The 20,863-nt window shown below is 41.1% G+C and overlaps 1 protein-coding gene across 4 annotated transcripts in view; it reads left to right on the forward strand.

Annotated features, from left to right (window-relative positions):
• The window catches only part of LOC117522086 (CREB-regulated transcription coactivator 1-like), a 75,874-nt gene that overhangs the window by 2,682 nt on the left and 52,329 nt on the right, over window positions 1-20,863 (forward strand). For 3 of the 4 annotated variants that reach the window (XM_034183460.1, XM_034183458.1, XM_034183461.1), the window contains exon 2: window positions 16,040-16,156. In XM_034183460.1, the coding sequence (XP_034039351.1) occupies window positions 16,040-16,156 (117 nt within the window). The remainder of the gene's footprint in view (window positions 1-16,039; window positions 16,157-20,863) is intronic. The other variant, XM_034183459.1, reaches the window with a different exon arrangement.

Genomic DNA, 20,863 nt, shown 5'->3' on the forward strand with positions numbered 1-20,863 from the left:
AGACTGCTGGGGGGTTCCCATGATGCACTGTTTCTTTCTCTTTTTGCTCTGTATGAACCACTCTGCATTTAATCATTAGTGATCGATCTCTGCTCCCCCCCACAGCATGTCTTTTTCCTGGTTCTCTCCCTCAGCCCCAACCAGTCCCAGCAGAAGACTGCCCCTCCCTGAGCCTGGTTCTGCTGGAGGTTTCTTCCTGTTAAAAGGGAGTTTTTCCTTCCCACTGTAGCCAAGTGCTTGCTCACAGGGGGTCGTTTTGACCGTTGGGGTTTTACATAATTATTGTATGGCCTTGCCTTACAATATAAAGCGCCTTGGGGCAACTGTTTGTTGTGATTTGGCGCTATATAAAAAATTGATTGATTGATTGATTGATAGTTTCTGCTTGAATGTGGATTTAGTTGAAGTCACTTTGATGCTAGGTTTAAATTAAAATGCAATGTGGATTATTTTCTGTTTTGGAGCAGAGCACGAGCATTGGCTGGAACATTCAACAGAGTGCAGCATGGTGGTGTGTAGGGATGGGTATTGATAAGATTTTATCGATATCGATGCCATTATCGATTCTGCTTATTGATCCGATTCCTTATCGATTCCCTTATCGATACCTCGTGAATTTTGTACTAAAAGTAGGCTTTACAGGTTTTCTATGTATTTCATTGAGTCTTAATGTAAATAAATATGAAATTGGTCACTGTATCCTTGATCTCTGGACATAAATCAAAATAAACAAAACTGTGTTTCGCTATGAAGTTATTAATTCAGACTGGATTCTATCGTTATAACTTGACTCGGCAGAGAGCTGCGCAGCGTTTGGAGCTGTGTGAACAGAACGGAGGATGATTCTCTTTTCTTTCTCGCAACAAGACAGGAGTCCCAGTTAGTAACTTTAATCCGCACAAAAGTGACTCACGATTGACATATTCAGGGATGAAAGTGATGAAAAACAAAAAAAGCTGAAACCCAAAATTACCCCCCAACACCACTTGCACGAAAATGTTTGAATTCTAGAACCTCTGAAATGCAATCTGGGACTATTCCAGACGATAAACTGGAGTGAGTGCAGCATCCATTTAGGTGAGAAGAAAAAACAACTTTCCTTATTCAGATTCATTCCAGTAGTATTCTGCTCTTACTAGGATGCAGCAGTTTTCTAGCTTGACAGATAATTCTGGAGGAAATCACTGAAGAAATTAACACATTGAAAATATGGTTTGACCGAAACAAACTGTCATTAAACTTAAATAAGACAGGGATGAAATGGAGGTGTAAGAGTCACAAGGTGTTCATGGGAAACATTTATTTCTGTATGTATTTATTTATTTATGTATGTTTATTGTTAGTTGCTTTTATATTTTCTGTTATGTTTCTATTAAGGTTATTTTTGTCTCTTTCTCTAAAATTGTATATTTTATATATATATATAAACAAAAATAAATTTAAGAAATATTACAATTTGAAAACAAATGCACCTGAACGTGATGACAGCTGCAACTGCTTAATGCTAACTTTTAACATTGAAAATACCATAGACATGCTAACACGTTAGCATCACTCCCGTTTTTAAGTTATAAAATACATCTATCAACTGTTTCACAAGACCATAACAGGTCGGTTTAACATAGAAAAGGTAAATAATACTCACAGATGTATGCTCTTTAGGGTTTTAGCGGGGGAAAATTAAGCGAAAGAAAGAATAAACGAAGCAATAGATCGAAGCGTTGCTTCAATCTGCGAACCACTGCTTCGATTGGTTCAAAGCAAAGCCGCGCTGCAGAAAAATTGATTACGGACCTGCTGCAGGGTCTGTAATCAATGTAGAGAAATGATCATTTTCCTGACAAACACTCCCCAAAACAACTGCCACTCTGAAGGACTGATAACAGAATCATTAAGCACAAAGCTTATTGATGTCGGTGGATAAAATAATTTCTTAACGATACCTGAAAGGAACCAGTTCTCGATACCCATCCCTAGTGGTGTGTGTGTGTGTCTTCATAGACTCACTGACCTCTTTGAATCTCTTCTGGAAAAAACATTGATTAATCCCATGAAAGGCATACCACACTCTTCAGCAGAAGACAGTTTTTCAGGTGTTAACAGACATGTTATATCTTTGTAATAACATGTTGTTGTAACCACAGACATTAGTGTATAGACTGCACACAGTATTATTGAGGGCATGCCCAGTAGCTCCTGTGTCACAGGACTGCATTCTCTGTCGCCTGCAATCAGTGGTGGGCACAGTTCCGCTAATCCCCTAACCGCTAATTAGTGAAGCTAATGTTTTGGTTAATGGATTAGCATTTCAGCTAACTTTGAAAACCATCAGCAGACCAATTAGCTTCCGCTAAATTTAGTTCCGCTAACTTTCAGTATGCTAACAGTTTTTTTTTTTTTTTAGCTGGTAAAGTGAGTAAATTTAACAGCCAAAAATGTTTGTAAACCTTAAAATCATACATGTTAGTTCCTGTTCATGAACACTTAGAAAAAGCTAACACTTCCGGTTCACAGGTCAAAGCACACAGGTGCTGGGAAGAAGACAAGAAGTTACACTGTGGGCAAAAATGGTATGTAAGCAGCTCAAAAGTTAGTATTTTTATTCATTTATTTTTCGGGTATTTGTTTTGTGTTTGTGGACACAATACGGGTGAGCTGTCGCTCTGTTAAGGGTTTATAAAGATATAATATAGGGATAAACTGTAACTTCTAATGCTGTGATTTACTACTTTTGATAAAGATGATGACAGTGTTTGGGGTTTCATTTTTTATTTATTTATTTTTTGTGTGTTTGATTTGTGTTTGTGATCACCATTGAATTTACCCAGCAGCCCCTGCGGCGCTTAAACTCAGAACTGGCTTATCAGTAGCCGACAGTGTAATCCAATGTGTCCGCAACTGAGTCAATACTAAAACTTTTTTGTGGTTTATCTGTTTAACGTTCTAAAAGTTTACTTTTCAGTTACTGGTTTAATGGTTATCGAAGCTAACTTTTCAGTTAGCTGTCCCCATCACTGCTTGCAAAAGCCTAGACAGCAACCTGATGTGTAATTGTATATAATCTATCTATGGCACACAACTTTGAGCTGCTGCTGTGATGAATCAGGGCGGATTTCCTTATTTTTGAAATTGTCAAGACAAAAATCATGAATGGGAAACCAGCCTATCTCTGAAGATATTGATTGGGTTTAGCTGTCAAGCCACATCCTCCTCCAAAATGTAACGTACCAAACTCTGAGAGGTGATCTGGAAGGAGTCATTCGCTTGGATTATGCTGGATGATTTTTTTTTTTTTTTTTTTTTTAGCCGTATTTCACTTAGCGAAACATTGTGTTGTTCTGAGAGATATGAGCATTTTAGGGAGGAAGCACAGGAGGTGGTGTGAGCCCCTTTAGTGGATGTGAAGCATGTGGAAATTCCTTGGATGTTGTCTCCTTTATGTTTGTTTCTTGCTGCTTTATCCTGTTCCCGTGTCTCTGGATTGGATTTGGTCTCTTGCTGATTTGTTGTATGGTCCTTTCTCAGCACTATTGGATTTTTGTCAGAACACTCCAGTGATGCAGACAGCGTGATTATTATTTGATTTTCTGCATGACCAACAGTGAATTGTCGGTCTGTTTGAGAGGATTTAAGTCACACTCTCACGAACGCCACTAGCTTAGCTTATAGCAAGCTAAAAGTGGACGCTCTCATTATGGTCACACAGCTGTCCAGTTTCTGGGTAATCTGTGTTAATACGAGCCTCTACCTACATCTATACATGCATACATACATACATCTATACATACATACATCTATCTGTCTATCTGTCTATCTATCTATAAGGTCTGTGAGAAAAGTATCCGACCTTTTTATTTTTTTCAAAAACCATATGGATTTGAATCACGTGTGATTGCATCAGCCAAGCTTGAACCTTCGTGCACATGCGTGAGTTTTTTCACGCCTGTCGGTTGCGTCATTCGCCTGTGAGTAGGCTTTGTGTGAGCACTGGTCCACCCCTCTCGTCGTTTTTTTTTATTGCGAATAAATATACTCAACAAAAATATAAACGCAACACTTTTGGTTTTGCTCCCATTTTGTATGAGATGAACTCAAAGATCTAAAACTTTTTCCACATACACAATATCACCATTTCCCTCAAATATTGTTCACAAACCAGTCGAAATCTGTGATAGTGAGCACTTCTCCTTTGCTGAGATAATCCATCCCACCTCACAAGTGTGCCATACCAAGATGCTGATTAGACACCATGATTAGTGCACAGGTGTGCCTTAGACTGCCCACAATAAAAGGCCACTCTGAAAGGTGCAGTTTTGTTTTATTGGGGGGGGATACCAGTCAGTATCTGGTGTGACCACCATTTGCCTCATGCAGTGCAACACATCTCCTTCGCATCATCCGTGAAGAGAACACCTCACCAACGTGCCAAACAGCAGCGAATGTGAGCATTTGCCCACTCAAATCGGTTACGACGACGAACTGGAGTCAGGTCGAGACCCCGATGAGGATGGCGAGCATGCAGATGAGCTTCCCTGAGACGGTTTCTGACAGTTTGTGCAGAAATTCTTTGGTTATGCAAACCGATTGTTCCAGCAACTGTCCGAGTGGCTGGTCTCAGACGATCTTGGAGGTGAACATGCTGGATGTGGAGGTCCTGGGCTGGTGTGGTTACACGTGGTCTGCGGTTGTGAGGCTGGTTGGATGTAGTGCCAAATTCTCTGAAACGCCTTTGGAGACGGCTTATGGTAGAGAAATGAACATTCAATACACGAGCAACAGCTCTGGTTGACATTCCTGCTGTCAGCATGCCAATTGCACGCTCCCTCAAATCTTGCGACATCTGTGGCATTGTGCTGTGTGATAAAACTGCATCTTTCAGAGTGGCCTTTTATTGTGGACAGTCTAAGGCACACTTGTGCACTAATCATGGTGTCTAATCAGCATCTTGATATGGCACACCTGTGAGGTGGGATGGATTATCTCAGCAAAGGAGAAGTGCTCACTATCACAGATTTAGACTGGTTTGTGAACAATATTTGAGAGAAATGGTGATATTGTATATGTGGAAAAAGTTTTAGATCTTTGAGTTCATCGCATACAAAATGGGAGCAAAACCAAAAGTGTTGCGTTTATATTTTTGTTGAGTATATATGAATGATTTGGAGCTTTGCTGCATCAATTTTTTTCATCACGGCGTTGCTTTGCGCCATGCGGCTAGACCACAACGCACAGAACTCCGCACATCTGTCTCAGTGTGCTGAAAAAGTGCTGATGTCCACGTCTTTTCACAATTCCTGTGCTAGTCAGATGACATACCGGATCAAGACAGCGTCCAGTTTAGAAATGAACGGCACATTCCACTGTTACAGGAGTTTTTGTCATGGAAAGAGGAGCGGAATTCCGCGCGTCGCGGTGGAGCCACATGAAGCCTCACAGGACATGTTGGGGCATGTCCAGCTCATGCTCAATTTCTTGGATAATCACACGACTGAAAAGCAACCGACATCCGTCTGAAATCCACCTGAAAGCCGTCCTGTGAGACCAACACGGAGGTGGTTTTGTGCCGCGTTATGAACGGCTCAGTGGCGCGTCCCTCCGCTTTTCTTTCCATGAAAAAAACTCCTGTAACAGTGGAATGTGCCGAAAAGTGCTGATATACACGCCTTCTGCCTTTTTGTGAAAGTCAGACGACGTCCCGGATCAATCAATCAATCAATCAATTTTTTTTTTATATAGCGCCAAATCACAACAAACAGTTGCCCCAAGGCGCTTTATATTGTAAGGCAAGGCCATACAATAATGATGTAAACCCCAACGGTCAAAACGACCCCCTGTGAGCAAGCACTTGGCTACAGTGGGAAGGAAAAACTCCCTTTTAACAGGAAGAAACCTCCAGCAGAACCAGGCTCAGGGAGGGGCAGTCTTCTGCTGGGACTGGTTGGGGCTGAGGGAGAGAACCAGGAAAAAGACATGCTGTGGAGGGGAGCAGAGATCGATCACTAATGATTAAATGCAGAGTGGTGCATACAGAGCAAAAAGAGAAAGAAACAGTGCATCATGGGAACCCCCCAGCAGTCTACGTCTATAGCAGCATAACTAAGGGATGGTTCAGGGTCACCTGATCCAGCCCTAACTATAAGCTTTAGCAAAAAGGAAAGTTTTAAGCCTAATCTTAAAAGTAGAGAGGGTGTCTGTCTCCCTGATCTGAATTGGGAGCTGGTTCCACAGGAGAGGAGCCTGAAAGCTGAAGGCTCTGCCTCCCATTCTACTCTTACAAACCCTAGGAACTACAAGTAAGCCTGCAGTCTGAGAGATTTCTCACAGTATTACTAGAGGTCAGGGTAATGCCATCCAGAGTAAGGATCTGGTTAGACACCATGTTTCTAAGATTTGTGGGGCCAAGAACAATAACTTCAGTTTTATCTGAGTTTAAAAGCAGGAAATTAGAGGTCATCCATGTCTTTATGTCTGTAAGACAATCCTGCAGTTTAGCTAATTGGTGTGTGTCCTCTGGCTTCATGGATAGATAAAGCTGGGTATCATCTGCGTAACAATGAAAATTTAAGCAGTACCGTCTAATAATACTGCCTAAGGGAAGCATATATAAAGTGAATAAAATTGGTCCTAGCACAGAACCTTGTGGAACTCCATAATTAGCTTTAGTCTGTGAAGAAGATTCCCCATTTACATGAACAAATTGTAATCTATTAGACAAATATGATTCAAACCACCGCAGCGCAGTGCCTTTAATACCTATGGCATGCTCTAATCTCTGTAATAAAATTTTATGGTCAACAGTATCAAAAGCAGCACTGAGGTCTAACAGAACAAGCACAGAGATGAGTCCACTGTCCGAGGCCATAAGAAGATCATTTGTAACCTTCACTAATGCTGTTTCTGTACTATGATGAATTCTAAAACCTGACTGAAACTCTTCAAATAGACCATTCCTCTGCAGATGATCAGTTAGCTGTTTTACAACTACCCTTTCAAGAATTTTTGAGAGAAAAGGAAGGTTGGAGATTGGCCTATAATTAGCTAAGATAGCTGGGTCAAGTGATGGCTTTTTAAGTAATGGTTTAATTACTGCCACCTTAAAAGCCTGTGGTACATAGCCAACTAACAAAGATAGATTGATCATATTTAAGATCGAAGCATTAAATAATGGTAGGGCTTCCTTGAGCAGCCTGGTAGGAATGGGGTCTAATAAACATGTTGATGGTTTGGATGAAGTAACTAATGAAAATAACTCAGACAGAACAATCGGAGAGAAAGAGTCTAACCAAATACCGGCATCACTGAAAGCAGCCAAAGATAACGATACGTCTTTGGGATGGTTATGAGTAATTTTTTCTCTAATAGTTAAAATTTTGTTAGCAAAGAAAGTCATGAACTCATTACTAGTTAAAGATAATGGAATACTCAGCTCAGTAGAGCTCTGACTCTTTGTCAGCCTGGCTACAGTGCTGAAAAGAAACCTGGGGTTGTTCTTATTTTCTTCAATTAGTGATGAGTAGAAAGATGTCCTAGCTTTACGGAGGGCTTTTTTATAGAGCAACAGACTCTTTTTCCAGGCTAAGTGAAGATCTTCTAAATTAGTGAGACGCCATTTCCTCTCCAACTTACGGGTTATCTGCTTTAAGCTACGAGTTTGAGAGTTATACCATGGAGTCAGACACTTCTGATTTAAAGCTCTCTTTTTCAGAGGAGCTACAGCATCCAAAGTTGTCTTCAATGAGGATGTAAAACTATTGACGAGATACTCTATCTCCCTTACAGAGTTTAGGTAGCTATTCTGCACTGTGTTGTTATATGGCATTAGAGAACATAAAGAAGGAATCATATCCTTAAACCTAGTTACAGCGCTTTCTGAAAGACTTCTAGTGTAATGAAACTTATTCCCTACTGCTGGGTAGTCCATCAGAGTAAATGTAAATGTTATTAAAAAATGATCAGACAGAAGGGAGTTTTCAGGGAATACTGTTAAGTCTTCTATTTCCATACCATAAGTCAGAACAAGATCTAAGATATGATTAAAGTGGTGGGTGGACTCATTTACTTTTTGAGCAAAGCCAATAGAGTCTAATAATAGATTAAATGCAGTGTTGAGGCTGTCATTCTCAGCATCTGTGTGGATGTTAAAATCGCCCCCTATAATTATCTTATCTGAGCTAAGCACTAAGTCAGACAAAAGGTCTGAAAATTCACAGAGAAACTCACAGTAACGACCAGGTGGACGATAGATAATAACAAATAAAACTGGTTTTTGGGACTTCCAATTTGGATGGACAAGACTAAGAGACAAGCTTTCAAATGAATTAAAGCTCTGTCTGGGTTTTTGATTAATTAATAAGCTGGAATGGAAGATTGCTGCTAATCCACCGCCCCGGCCCGTGCTACGAGCATTCTGACAGTTAGTGTGACTCGGGGGTGTTGACTCATTTAAACTAACATATTCATCCTGCTGTAACCAGGTTTCTGTAAGGCAGAATAAATCAATATGTTGATCAATTATTATATCATTTACCAACAGGGACTTAGAAGAGAGAGACCTAATGTTTAATAGACCACATTTAACTGTTTTAGTCTGTGGTGCAGTAGAAGGTGCTATATTATTTTTTCTTTTTGAATTTTTATGCTTAAATAGATTTTTGCTGGTTATTGGTAGTCTGGGAGCAGGCACCGTCTCTACGGGGATGGGGTAATGAGGGGATGGCAGGGGGAGAGAAGCTGCAGAGAGGTGTGTAAGACTACAACTCTGCTTCCTGGTCCCAACCCTGGATAGTCACGGTTTGGAGGATTTAAGAAAATTAGCCAGATTTCTAGAAATGAGAGCTGCTCCATCCAAAGTGGGATGGATGCCGTCTCTCCTAACAAGACCAGGTTTTCCCCAGAAGCTTTGCCAATTATCTATGAAGCCCACCTCATTTTTTGGACACCACTCAGACAGCCAGCAATTCAAGGAGAACATGCGGCTAAACATGTCACTCCCGGTCCGATTGGGGAGGGGCCCAGAGAAAACTACAGAGTCCGACATTGTTTTTGCAAAGTTACACACCGATTTAATGTTAATTTTAGTGACCTCCGATTGGCGTAACCGGGTGTCATTACTGCCGACGTGAATTACAATCTTACCAAATTTACGCTTAGCCTTAACCAGCAGTTTCAAATTTCCTTCAATGTCGCCTGCTCTGGCCCCCGGAAGACAATTGACTATGGTTGCTGGTGTCGCTAACTTCACATTTCTCAAAACAGAGTCGCCAATAACCAGAGTTTGATCCTCGGCGAGTGTATCGTCGAGTGGGGAAAAACGGTTAGAAATGTGAACGGGTTGGCGGTGTACACGGGGCTTCTGTTTAGGGCTACGCTTCCTCCTCACAGTCACCCAGTCAGCCTGCCTTCCCGGCTGCTCGGGATCTGCCAGGGGGGAACTAACGGCGGCTAAGCTACCTTGGTCCGCACCGACTACAGGGGCCTGGCTAGCTGTAGAATTTTCCACGGTGCGGAGCCGAGTCTCCAATTCGCCCAGCCTGGCCTCCAAAGCTACGAATAAGCTACACTTATTACAAGTACCATTACTGCTAAAGGAGGCCGAGGAATAACTAAACATTTCACACCCAGAGCAGAAAAGTGCGGGAGAGACAGGAGAAGCCGCCATGCTAAATCGGCTAAGAGCTAGTAGCTACGCTAAGCTAGCGGATTCCTAAAAACACGCAAAGTGAATAATGTGTAAATAATTTAGAGGTGATTCAGCAGAATGAGTGCTTTAGTTAAGGCACGTAAAGATTACACTGGGAAACAAATCGTAATCTAGATAACTAGATCAATCTAACTGCGCAGATTAAACAGCTAACAGATACAGAAAAACACCGCTGTGCTCCGGAACAGGAAGTGATATCACTTCCGGATCAACAAAGCCTTCACGTTGGAAATGATCTGGTTGTTTCAGCGGGGTTTGAGCCTGTCGATCGGAGCGCGGCGCGCTCTCAGACGCTGTGGGCGGTCTTTAAACCATCTGGATCACTCCTTAATCTGTGTAATCCCCATAAAATCGTCCCTGAAAGCCATATTAATTTTCTGAACGGTGTCCACCTGAAGGTCTCTCACAGTTTCTGGAAAAAAACTGATGCAGCAAAGCTCCAAATCGTTCAGACATTTATTCGCAATAAAAAAACGACGAGAGGGGTGGACCAGTGCTCACACAAAGCCTGCTCACAGGCGAATGACGCAACCGACAGGCCTGAAGAAACTTACGCATGCGCACGAAGGTTCAAGCTTGGCTGATGCAATCACACGTGATTCAAATCCATATGGTTTTTGAAAAAAATAAAAAGGTCGGATACTTTTCTAACAGACCTCGTGTGTGTATATATATATATATATATATATATATACGAGGGCTATCAATAAAGTATAGGTCCTTTTTATTTTTTTTCAAAAACTATATGGATTTCATTCATATGTTTTTATGTCAGACATGCTTGAACCCTCGTGCGCATGCGTGAGTTTTTCCACGCCTGTCGGTGATGTCATTCGCCTGTGAGCACTCCTTGTGGGAGGAGTCGTCCAGCCCCTCGTCGGAATTCCTTTGTCTGAGAAGTTGCTGAGAGACTGGCTCTTTGTTTGATCAAAATTTTTTCTAAACCTGAGAGACACATCGAAGTGGACAAGGTTCGAAAAATTAAGCTGGTGAAATTTTTAACGGCTGATGAGAGATTTTGAGGTGATACTGTCGCTTTAAGGACTTCCCACGGAGCGAGGCGTCGCGCAGCACTCCCAGGCGCTGTTGTCAGCCTGTTTCAAGCTGAAAACCTCCACATTTCAGGCTCTATTGATCCAGGACGTCGTGAGAGAACAGAGAAGTTTCAGAAGAAGTCGGTTTCAGAATTTTATCCGGATATTCCACTGTTAAAGGAGATTTTTTTAATGAAAGACGTGCGGACGGGTCCGCGCGTCGGGACGCAGCCGGTGCGGTGCGGCAGCACAGGAAAAACACCTCCGTGTTGATAACCATTTGTAAAATCCAGGTGGCTTTTGATGGCTTTCAGTGGAGTGAGTATATGAGAAATTGTTTAACAGCTGGGCATGTTCCAATTTGTCCTTAAGGCTTCCAACGGAGGTGTTTTTCCTGTGGCGGAGCATCGCAGCGGCTGTGAGCCGACGCTGCAATCCGCCCGCACGTCTTTCATTAAAAAAATCTCCTTTAACAGTGGAATATCCGGATAAAATGCTGAAACCGACTTATTCTGAAACTTCTCTGTTCTCTCACGATGTCCTGGATCAATAGAGCCTGAAATGTGGAGGTTTTCAGCTTGAAACAGGCTGACGACGGCACCTGGGAGTGTTGCACGACGTCTCGCTCTGTGGGAAGTCCTTAAAGCGACAGTATCACCTCAAAATCTCTCATCAGCCGTTAAAATTTTCACCGAAAACCAGCTTAATTTTTTGAACCGTGTCCACTTCGATGTGTCTCACAGGTTTAGAAAAAATTTTGATCAAACAAAGCGCCAGTCTCTCAGCAACTTCTCAGACAAAGGAATTCCGACGAGGGGCTGGACGACTCCTCCCACAAAGAGTGCTCACAGGCGAATGACGTCACCGACAGGTGTGGAAAAACTCAGGCATGCGCACGAGGGTTCAAGCATGTCTGATGTAAAAACATATGAATGAAGTCCATATAGTTTTTGAAAAAAATAAAAAGGACCTATACTTTATTGACAGAGCTTGTGTGTGTGTGTATATATATATATATATATATATATATATATGTATATGTATATATATATGTATATGTATATATATATATATATGTATATGTGTCTGTTAGAAAAGTATCAGACCTTTTTTTTTTTCAAAAACCTGATGGATTTGAATCGTGTGCTTGCATGAGCCAACCTTGAACCTTCGTGTGCATGCGTGATTTTTTTTCACGCCTGTCGGTTGCGTCATTTGCCTGTGAGCAGGCTTTGTGTGAGCACTGGTCCTCCCCCCTCGTTGAATTTTCATTGCAAGGAAAGGATCAAATTTTTCCAGAAACTGTGAGAGACAGCCAGGTGGAAACCATTGGGAAGATTCAGATGGCTTTCGGTGACAATCCTATGGGCATCACACAGATTAAGGAGTGTTACAACTTGTTTAAAGATGGCGCACAATGGCGGAGGCCATTGACAGGCTGAAACGACCAGATCATTTCCAAAGTGAACGCTGTGTTGATCCGGGACCTCGTCTGACTACCAGAGAAATTGCATAAGAGGTGGACATCAGCACTTTTTCTGCACATTCCACTGTGAAAAAAGCTTTTGTAATGAAAGAAATGCGGAGGGTTTGCGCGTCGGGATGGAGCCACTAATGGCGCAGAACAAAAAGCACCTCAGTGTTGAAGTCTCACAGGACATGTTGTGACGTGTCCAGCTCTTACATACTCACTCGACTGAAAAGCCACCGAAAGCCGTCTGAATCTTCCGAATGGTTTCCACCTGGCTGTCTCTCACAGTTTCTGGAAAAAATTGATTCAGCGCTGCTCCAATCGTTCAGGCATTTTCCTCGCAATGAAAATCAGACGAGGGGGGAGGACCAGTGCTCACTCAAAGCCTGCTCACAGATGAATGACGCAACCGACAGGTGTGAAAAAAAATCACGCATGCGCACGAAGGTTCAAGGTTGGCTCATGCAAGCACACATGATTCAAATCCATCAGGTTTTTGAAAAAAAAAATAAGGTCCGATACTTTTCTAACAGACCTCGTGTGTGTGTGTGTATGTATATATATATATATATATATATATATATATATATTAGGGGTGGGCAAACGTAAAAAATCTTAATTGCATTAACTCAATGACTTTCTAAAAAATCATGATTAATCGCATGGTATATGTGAAACCCAAAAATGAATTCAGAAGCCGCTTAAAAGCAGTTTTATTTGAAAATGTAAATGAACATTGCATAAATTTGAAAATGTAAATTTCAACTGAAACACACTAATGAAATCAAATATAAAACCACTGGCAGGTCATTTGTTATCCTGTTTCATATCAAAATAACAATATTCATGTCCATGACTAAATGTACTAAAACAAATACGTCACAGTTGTACACATACCACAATTTGATATGTGTACAATTGTGATGTATTTGTTTTAGTATATTTAGATTTTGTTGTGATTTGGCACTTTATAAGCCGATTAAATTGAATTGAAATTGAACATTTTATTGAGTCTTAAAGTAAATAAATATGAATTTGGTCACTGGATCCTTAAACTTTGTACATAATGAACTCTACATGGTGAATCCTTGATCTCTGGACATAAATAGGAATAAACAAAATCTGTAGTTTTTGTCAAATGCATTTCCTTTCAGACGTTGGCATGAATGTGTTTCCATATATCTGAGCTGAGCTTAGAGCTGCTGTGCTTCACTTCAGGATGTAATTTGAAAAGAAAATACAGCACGTTTCATTTTGGGAGGAAAAAAAAAAATGTTTTAGTCGATTGTAGTTTCTTGTCTGTATTACATTTGGAAAGAGGTGTCATTTTATTTAAAGCGGCGATTCATTTTGAAGTTATTAATTCCGACCGGACTCTGTCTCAGCCGCACAGCGTTTCGAGCTGTGTGAACGGAATGGAGGACAATTCTCGTTTCTTGACAGCAACAAGACAAGAGTCCCAGTTAGTGACTTTAATCCACACAAAAGTGACTGACGATATTTTAATGGCTTTGAGAGGGGTTAAGAAGCGGACTAAGAACCAACGAGCTATTGGATCGAAGCATTGCTTCAATGGTTCATGGTTTCAAAGTGGAGCTGCGCTGCAGAAATGGTTTATTACAGACCAAACCCTGAATATCCGACTTTATTTGTACGTCCGTATGACTCTGAAACTCGGAAAAATCCGTATAATTTACGGACTATAAGTTGACATGAAAACCACCGAAAAGCTGTGTTCACCGTGGGGACACGTTCGGCTATTCGAGATTATTCAAGATTTTTTTTTTTTTTTTTTTTACCGATGACGAACGATGCGTAAAAAAAAATTTGATCTGGGCCTGATCCTGTAGAACTTTGCACCGAAAATGTCCATTCAAAAGTTCGGCGTCTTTCTGCATTTTTTGTTGTGCATTGCATAGCCTGTACTTTTCTCGATCCTCGTGTCGTTTTCTGTGTGAACTCAGCTATCAGCAGGAAGCAGCAGCATAAGCTCGCTCCCGACTGACTCTTTCAAAATAAAAGGCAACGAGCAACAGTCATAAGGCTAAAAAAAACCCCCCAAAAAATGTAGCGTTAAGGGGAGGAACAAAATTGTCGGCGATAATGACCTCAATAATTAACGCAACGTTAGCGCGTTAACGTTGCCCAGCCCTAATATATATATATATATATATATATGTATGTGTGTGTATATATATATATGTTCCACAAATTACACAATAGGTGGCATTTTGAAATAAATGAGTAGGTGGTGGCAGGTGTGATGAAGCCACAGCAAAAACAAGTGCTAATTGGTGGCTTCTGCTGCCTTTTGAGTGTAATTTTTGTCATCTTTATGTGTCGATTATTTTAGAGGACTTGAACTATAACCAGTAATAATAATAATAAGCATTTAACTGGATTTCAGTTCAACACTTCTCTCTCTGTCACACACACAGATAAGCTATAAACCTTATCTGCTGACTGAGACTTATAATCAGTGTATTTAACGATTGTGGGTGCGTAATAGTTGAACCATGGAAATACTTTAAAACTTGTTTGACAAAATTTTCCAGCACAGGTGTCTGCAAACAGTGAATTATCACATGGTACCTTGATGTTTAACGTCATCACTTGACAACTATGTAAAGCGTCGGTTCAGAGCTTTGATACACACACACACACACCGGGCAAAGTCCTCAGCAATTTACATTTTTTTTTTTTTAATGTTAGATATAATCGCTGACAGCTTTACATGACGTACACGGCAACTCCATCGGCTGCCACCATTCAGGAACACACTGATTTCTGCTCTCGTAAGCATGGAGCTATGATTAACTAAGAGAACTCACAAAATGTGGAAAAACTGTTCAGTGGATGCCGACTTCATATGAAACGACTATCCTCCTTGATATTTCGTAGCATCAGTAAAGTCATATTCAATGCCAAACCAAAGTGGTTGGAGTGCTCTGGACATGCACTGGGTGGTTTCTCGCACTGTAACCTCAGTGTCAATGTCTCTCATGTCACAACACAATTGATGTTGGCTGTGGTGGACATCGAGAACATTACCACACTTTGTTGTCTAAAAGCAGATACTGTTGATTTTCTATGTTGATGTGACATCACCATGTCTTCATCTCAACTTTTGTCCCCGTTGGCCAAGTCCTGAGCTCTGAGGATTTCTAGCCCTTCCATTCTGAAGGCAGTGATGCCATCCTAAAAGATCAGCTTGACTTTTATTGTGACAGGCGTTCGGTTTCTGTCTATCTGAGGCTATATGAGTGCTCATGATTTTGGCGCTGTTGTTTAACAAGCGCATACTTTGCACTAACTTCCAGCGCCCTGGACAAATATTGATGACTGACAAGTGAGGCTTTTGTGTAGAAGGTTTTTACAAAGTACAGTTCAGTGATTTTGATCATTTGACCCTAAAGAAGTTCACGGGCTTCTTGGGGTTGATATACTTAACACGCATACTAAGTTTGGTGACAGGCGGCACTTAAAAAAAAAAAGTCATTGTGGTTGCAAATTTTTTACGAAGTATGCTCAAGTGACTTTTTACCTTTTGACCCCACCATAAATAGACTTTTTGGGGTCACTATGGGTAATGCATAAACCAAATTTGGTGACAATCAGGCCAGTAATCTCACGCACAAGTGAAATGTCACCTAACTGACAGACTGACTGACTGACTGATGAACTGACTGATTGCCTCCCTGCACATAGTGACGTCTAACCCACTGGCTCCACCAAAAATGTTCAGACTGCTAGAGTGGCACTGGAGCTGTGAGTTTTCAGTGATCATTTCTTTTGTTCTTGCTCTTGGTATACTATGTGCCGTTATTCTTCCAGTTACAGTTGCAGAAGACCCAGTACTTGCAGTTGGGGCAGAACCGTGGACAGTACTATGGAGGCTCTCTGCCTAACGTCAATCAGCTTGGGAACACCGCTGTTGATGTGCCTTTTCAGGTAAATATGTTTTTACTTCACATTTCCTATGGCAGGACAACCTGAAGAAAGCTGTTTTCTCTTTTATATCATATATATTGAGTATATTTTCTTGTCTCATGATGTGGTTATTTTCTCTCCGTCCTGGTGAGGATTAGTACTTTTGGACAAAATGATGTAAAATTAGCAAATAATGGACGCCATTTCCATTAGTTTACAGTAATAGGAGACCGTAGTCTTGTTTGGGGCGTGCATATGAGGTAATGTCTCTACTTCTGGGTACCAGCCACGGCATTTTCAATGGGTTTTTGGTCAAATTACATGGAAACAACTTGCTTCGTCTTTTCTTCTCCACTAGGAACCAAAAAAACCAGAAACGTTTCGCCATTGCTTTGGTGATTGCAGCAGAAAACAAAACAGTACACTATTTATCCATGTGAAGTTATGCTGTGTATGTATTAAATGGAGGTCTCCGTAAGTGGTCAAATCCCCTGATATCATGGAGGGTTCAAATGAGACTGCGGCCTCCTATATTCTCCTGCTAGTTTGTGTAAATAAAGCTCCTTTGCAGTCATCTGTCTTTGTCCAAATAGTGTTTTACAATAGTGATCAAACCTGGACCTGCTCTGTAAATGTTTACATGATGAGGTCCTTGTATTGTGGAGTAAAATCTGCCGGTCAGAAGGTGACACACTGTATAGAAGCAAAGAGAATGCTTTTTTTAGAGGAGACTGAAGCTGAATAAACATAAGAAATCCAGATGGATATTGGATGCGTGTATTATTGCAGTATGTTGGGCCAAATGTTTTAAAAGACGTTCATGCCAAAATATGAGCCCAGCTTCAATTAATTTAAAAAATGTAAATATTTATCACTGGTCAAAATAATAATGACACAACAATTTAACTTTGTATGGCGCTGGTATTGATGATGAAACAATGATGAACAGTATTACTCTAAAAGTAAAAAGAAAGGGGGAAAAAAACAGACGATAATTTTGTTACCCAAAACACATTTCCAAGATACTAAAAACAATATTAAAAATTACAGGGTGACCAGACCAAGACTTTGGACTTTACTTGTGTGAAGCGCCTTGAGGCAACTTTGTTGTGATTTGGCACTATATAAAAGAAATAAATTAAATTATTAATGGAAAGAAACAGACAGACAACTTCTTTTCAAGTTACATGTAACTTTGTAACTACACAAGTGTTTAGAGGGAGATAGAGAGGGAAGGAAGAAGTCTCTGCTGAAATTACATTCATGCAAAATCCTTGCAGGTGACAGTGTGGGCAAGTTAGTCGTTGTAGTTGCCATGACCTTTATAAAATCATCTTGGATCAACAGCGCTACTGTTCCAATAAATAGTAGACAGTGTCCCATCATTTTTGAACTGAGGGTTGGGCCCTCTGGACTGTGCAAGGCAACTGCAGCCGGGGGGCATGAATAGCAGGCAGAAAGTTGAATGACTTAGATTAATGTTGGAAGGAAAAAGCACACACTGATGTTGTCAAACCACCAACATTCAGGTCAGCAAGAATTACCCAGACAAAAGAAAATGTATTTTTGACACGAAACAAGAAAAACAGGTGATATTTTTCAAACAAACATCCATGAAAATTACAATTACAGCATATCTGATCACATTTTTTTCCTGTCAGTGTTTTTTGAGAGCCTTTTTTGTGTCTGAAAATTATTTGTGGCAAATTTATAATCTGTACATTTTCCTCTGCTGAAAAGGAGCAACTGCAAAGTATAACTAGACATGTGCTTGGTAATTTACTTCCACTTCAAAAGGCTAATTTAAGTGGTGTCCCAAATACTATACAGCTGACTTGGAGCAGTTTATTTCAATTTAATTTAGTTTATTTAATTTATATAGCTCCAAATCACAACAAAGTTTCCTCAAGGCACTTCACACAAGCGAGGTCTAACCTTACCAACCCATAGAGCAAGCACACAGGTGACAGTGGTAAAGAAAAACTCCCTCTGATAATTTGAGGAAGAAACCTCAAGCAGACCAGACTCACAGGGGTGACCCTCTGCTTGGGCCATGCTACTGACACAATTGACAATACAAATATACAGGAAATTTTGGGAGTCCATGCTGGTGCACAGGACAGGAGGTTTGCAGAAGAAGACACCCACTCTCTCCCGGGCATCAAAAAGACAACAAATGCAGTATAATTTGTCAGCATCGAGCAACAAGAAAAACAGAAGAAATACTAAGATGATCGCCGACCACTAGCCCTAAGCTTCACTAAAAGACCCAGACTTTAGATAAAGTTGAGGCTGCTGCACACTCTGTTTACTAATAAAATGAATTTAAAAGGGTAAAAAGCATAGGAACATACTATGCCTGTATGCTAGCCATACAAATGGGAAAATAAGTACGTTTTAAGTCTGGACTTGAAAGTCTCCACAGAATCTGACTGTTTAATTGATGCAGGGAGATCATTCCACAAAATAGGGGCACGATAAGAGAAAACTCAGTGACCCGGAGACTTTTTATTCACCCTAGGGACACAGAGTAGCCCTGCACCCTGAGAACACAGAGCCCGGGCCGGTATGTAGGGCTTAAGTAGGTCAGCTAAGTAGGGAGGTGCTAGTCTGTGAATAATTTTATAGGTTAATATTAGAACCTTAAAATCTGATCTCACAGGAACAGGAAGCCAGTGAAGAAATGCCAAAATAGAACATTGCAGTAGTCCAATCTAGAAAAAAAATGCATGAATCAGTGTGTCAGCATCAGCCATAGACAGGATGGGACGAATCATCACTATATTTCACATGTGGAAGAAAGTAATCCTCGTAATATTTCTAATGTGGAGGTAAAAGGACAGCGTAGGCTCAAAAATTACACCAAGGTTCCTCACTTTGTCAGTGTGATGTATGACACGAGCCTAGGCCAAGCGTTAACTCATCAAATTGAGGCAGATGTCTCACTGGATCAAGAACCGTCATTTCAGTCTTATCAGAGTTTAAAAGTAGGAAATTGCTAGACATCCAGCTTTTCACTGATGCAAGGCAATCTTCTAAGGATTTATGTGGATGAGATAACCCGCAAGCATCCCCAGGAGACATGCGCGCCATTTTTAAGACATTCAAAAATCGATTTTTAGAGTAAGGTTGCTGTTTTTTGTTTGTTTTCTGCTCACTGAGAGTGCCCGCATCTGTTCCTCCATATCCTGTGTGCACTCCGCTGGAGTGAGGAGGGGGGCGGTGGGTCGGCCTGCTGTGTGTGTTTTACAAACATATTTGAAACTTTTCTTTTCTTTCAGAGTCTGCCCTGAGTGTCCTCGCTGTGGTTAAACACAGCTGCAGAAGAAACACTCCTAAAAAAAATACTCCTAAAACCTCTTCTTACTGCTCAATCAGGTCATGCTTTCCACATAAATACACAAATTCTTGATTGTTCCTGCTCAGAGACGGCAAACCAGGGGCGAATCTAGACAGAAAGAGCGTGCTGTGGGGGGACATGCCTCCATGCCTCAATAAAGTGTTTCTATAACATGATGCTGCTTTAGAAAAGAGCAGCAATAGTTAGTGAGTGAAATATAATCTTGTTCAGGAGGAGAACAATTTGCTGTTTTCTTAACTGTCTCCACCTTGTTTTACCTTAAAGTGGATATGACACTTAAAGACAACATAGTCTTATTACATGTAACAAAGATTATAGAATTCGGTCAACCTAAGCGTTTTGGGAAGATGGACGTGGTTCTCCCGTTATATACAACATTTGAATGTCCCACCACTGAAAATGTGCATGCCCCGTGACCAGCCTCCCACTGAGCACCAAACCTGAAATACGTCACTACATGTAGACCGTATCGGCTTGCGCGCCTGGCGGCCGTTGTTTACACTTTTTTTAGCGGCAGAAACTTTGATTAAACACAGCTCTCAGGGACTTGTTTGTCGATATGCCTGACCAGTGTGTCGCAGCATATTGCACAAACACAAGGGCAAAGGGTTTTAGCCTTTTCAAGTCCAGGCAGATTAATAGAAAGCCACAGTGTTGTGCGATGCACGAAATGTCAGGCTGCCGCTCGCTCCGCTCGCACACACGCATTTGCTCCCGACAGCAGACATTTTCCTCTACCGTCTCCATGTTCTCGCGCTGCTCACTGAACACCTAAAATGTCAACCCCAAATAATATGTTCACAATAATCTTGAATGGTCAAGGAACTTGTAAAAATATCAGTGCAATACGGAGTAAACACTGCGGTGGCATGTTCACTGTTGTTTTCGGTGATCTTTTTTGAAACTTTCGCCGTTTATTTCCTATTCTTTTGTGAAAATAACGTAACTAAATGGATGAATGCAATGCCAGGCACTCGAAAACGGCAAAAACCCGAAGGTAATGACGGTGGTCCGCAAGTAGTAGCTACACTATCGCGGCTCCGGAAAAATAACTAAGGCAGTAAACAGACGCTAGAATCGAAAATGCTATAATTAGAGTGTTGTAAACAGCAGCAACAAAAATCAAAGCCTCCCTTACCATTCCATATTCTGCAGCCTTTCAAAATCCATCGGAATTGGCACGTCTCTTGCCTCTGCTTCAGCTCCGCCATAAACACCGTCAGCATTATTTTCGCTGCCAGAATGCTCCTGGTTTGAATGTTCATCCAAAATTTACAGCTCCAATCTGTAGGGTCTAATCACTTCTGCAACATCCTCAGGATCCGAGTCAGTCTCAATTTTCTCACAGAAATAATCCACACTTGAAG

This window comes from Thalassophryne amazonica, chromosome 12 (genome assembly GCF_902500255.1).
Source record: "Thalassophryne amazonica chromosome 12, fThaAma1.1, whole genome shotgun sequence".
NCBI lineage: Eukaryota > Metazoa > Chordata > Actinopteri > Batrachoidiformes > Batrachoididae > Thalassophryne > Thalassophryne amazonica.